This window comes from Chinchilla lanigera, unplaced genomic scaffold (assembly GCF_000276665.1).
Source record: "Chinchilla lanigera isolate Chin_1 unplaced genomic scaffold, ChiLan1.0 scaffold00020, whole genome shotgun sequence".
Lineage (NCBI taxonomy): Eukaryota > Metazoa > Chordata > Mammalia > Rodentia > Chinchillidae > Chinchilla > Chinchilla lanigera.
Window position 1 is genome coordinate 473,265 of NW_004955421.1, and position 3,182 is coordinate 476,446.

The 3,182-nt window shown below is 49.8% G+C and overlaps 1 protein-coding gene across 1 annotated transcript in view; it reads right to left on the bottom strand.

Annotated features, from left to right (window-relative positions):
• The window catches only part of Susd5 (sushi domain containing 5), a gene marked incomplete at its 5' end in the record, with an annotated part of 58,327 nt that extends 56,204 nt beyond the window's left edge, over positions 1-2,123 (bottom strand). Inside the window, 1 exon segment of the mRNA XM_013513642.1 lies at positions 1,946-2,123. Within this exon segment, the coding sequence (XP_013369096.1) occupies positions 1,946-2,123 (178 nt within the window).
• Positions 2,124-3,182: the final 1,059 nt, after the last annotated feature.

Here is a 3,182-nt window from a genome sequence, read left to right on the forward strand (position 1 = left end):
AATAGCTGCACAGCAAAGGCCACTAGTGTCCCTAGTTTTCCTGTTGGTCAGGTTTGCCCCTGAGTGACCTCTGAGAAGTGCTTCCTAGTCTTGTGTTTTCTGGCAGTTGTTGATTTGTATCTAGTTATCCCCGCTCTCAGATGCGGGCCTTGGTGTCAGCTGATGGCCAACTGTCTGATCCAGTGTCCCCTTGCAGTTCAGGGAACATGCATGATCCAGACTCGAGTTGTACTGGTGTGACAATCCCAGTCCAGTTGACCTATGTCCCCAGGCAGTTCAGGGTACAGGCAAAACCCAGGCACAAATTGCAGGATTGACAGTTTGTGAACCACCTGATTCTGTGAATCCGGTCAGTTCAGGACACATACAGGAACCAGATGCATGCCAGATGGGTAGCAGTCACAGACTGACCGTGCATTTGACCCCCTACGGTGTCTGGGCAAAAGTAAAACATGGACTCAAACTGCAGGACCAGCAGCTCTTGAAGCACTTGCTCACTTGGTGCAGGGCGCATGCAGAGAGGGGCTACATGTGCCCCCTCCCCCAGCCAGAGCAGTCCCTGGGGCTTCTGAGTGAGGGTGTCCTGTCTGCCACAGGTGCCTTAAGGGCAGAGACTCAGTCTGTACTGGCGGTGGGGTCCTGGGTCGCCCGCTCCGCCCTCAGGAAGTAGATGGGAAATACCTGGCTCTCTCTGAGAGTTTCAGCTGGGAACAGTGGCAGTGTGAGTAAAGTATGGACTTGAACCACTGGACCAGCAGCTCTTGGAGCACTAGCTCACTGGGTGCAGGGTATGCATGCATAGGGAGGGGCTACACGCACTCCCCCGCAGCCAGAGCAGTCCCTGGGGCTTCTGAATGAGGACCTCCTGTCTGCTGCGGTGCCCGGAGGGCAGAGACTCAGTCTGTAATGGCGGTGGGGTCCTGGGTCACCCACTCTGCCCTCAGGAAGTAGATGGGAAATACCTGGCTCTTTCCATGAGTTTCAGCTGGGAACAGTGGCGGTGTGAGTAAAGCACAGACTCAAACCACAGGATTAGCAGCTCTTGGAGCACTTGCTCACTCGGCGCAGGGCACATGCAGATCGGGGCTACATGTGCCACCGCCCCCCAGCCAAAGAAGTCCCTGGGGCTTCTGAGTGAGGACTTCCTGTCTGCCATGGGTGCCTGGAGGGCAGAAACTCAGTCTGTAATGGTGGCGGGGTCCGGGTCGCCCGCTCTGCCCTCAGGAAGTACATGGGAAATACCTGGCTCTCTCCGTGAGTTTCAGCTGGGAACCGTGGTGGTGTGAGTAAAGCACGACTCGAACTGCTGGACCAGCAGCTCTTGGAGCACTCGCTCACTCCTACAATGCTTATTTTTAATAAACGCATACATAGTGCTCATTCTGGGCCAGGCACTATTCTCTGAGCATTTTCCTTTATTTTTTAAAAATTGAATTTATTTATTTAATTTCTTGCTTTTTATTGGTTATACAGGTAAATGAGTTTAATTTTGTCAGATTCATACATGCATATACCCTATTTGGATAATTTTCATTCCCTGTTACCCTTGGTGGCTATGTTTCAAAACCTCCATCTCATGTTCCTACACATGAACATGCAGATGAGTATCCACAGGAAAAAGGCTATAAAGAACATATACTGAACAGTTACATTAACAGCTATACCCTCTGAGGTGGGGAAGAAGAAGAAAACTCATTTTACACATGTCTGTGTCACTTGAAATTTTTATAACGAAATTTTATAACTTAAAGAGAAAACTCAAAATAAGAAACTAAGAGGGAAGAATTGTGATATAACTCCAGATGAATGTTTTTCCGAAACAAGAATGTGCTGAAAGCCTCTGATCACTGTACTTTACCTATCCTGGTACCTCCCCAGGACAATTATTGAGCCCCCATCTAACCCCTGATGGGGTAGTCAGGGCAAGGTGGAAAGGAGAACTCACCCGAGGGTGCCATCTGCCAGCCAGCCCGTGGTGCACACCGAGAAGGCACAGTCCTGGACCACCCTGCGCAGCTTGTCTGCAGACACCAAGTGGGCGCCCCTGCTCTTACAGGAAAGCCGAGCTGCCTCCAGGTCCAGGCCCTGAGAGCTGTTTTGAGACTCCAGCACAAAGAGCTTCCCTGTGTGGGGACAAGCACAAACACACGTGGGCTGTAGGATCCAAGGGACCTTAATCTCAGCAAATGCACTGACTGGCAGACACCCAAAAGGCAGCTTCCCGATTTCCTGAGACCCAGACACAGCAACTCCCACTGCACTGCATCCCTGGGACCCAGTGAGGACAATTACACTAGCGTTATCATTCTTGTTCTTTTTTTTTTTTTTTTTTTTTTTAATTAGATGGGGTCTCACTATGTTGCCCAGGCTGGTCTGGAACTTGTGGAGTGAATGATCTTCTTGTCTCAGCCTCCCCCGTAGCTGGGACTACAGGCAGGTACCACCACACCTAGCTTGCTATTATTGTCTTCTTAAAAACAAGCAAACAAAATCAGCTGCTCTGGGGGCTGGGGATTTAGCTCAGGGGCAAAGCGCCTGCCTGGCAAGCGCAAGGTCGTGAGTTCGGTTCCCGGTACCGGAGAAAAAAACCAAAAAAAAAAAAAAAAAAAAAAAATCAGCTGCTCTGGCGTGTTGTACGTTATGACATCTGGATATGTTATTCAAATTTTTAAAAGGTGCTTTACAATCCACCATGTGGCAGGGTTGAGTGTCTGAAGTTCCCCTGAATTGAGTCACTTGGTCTCCAAGGCACTAATTCAAGCCTCAGTTTTGCCTTCCTCTGCCTCTGCAGCCCTAAGGTGACTCTATAGAAGGTTGCTTCCCTTCTCTATGTCCCTTGCCTTAGATCCCGTGAAGTTTTTCCCACAATAAATTCACTTGCATCTGCTGTCCTCTTTGCTGGACAAAACAGTCTGGATCTTGTCTGGTGCACCTTGCTTCCTGCAGCACATCAATGTGTGGGCATGCAGTGACCCCCAAAGAACTTGTGACTGATATGGGAATGACAGCATGCATTCAGACAGAGTGAAAGCAAGAGGGAGTTCTAGGCAAGATAACCACAGTAGGAGGGAGCACTGTGGTGCCCAGAACTCTCTAGGAGGGATAAAGTAATGTCTTAGGTGGTTCTATCTAATTTAACAGGGCTGGGCGTGGTGGTGCGCGCCTGTAATCCCAGCACTTGG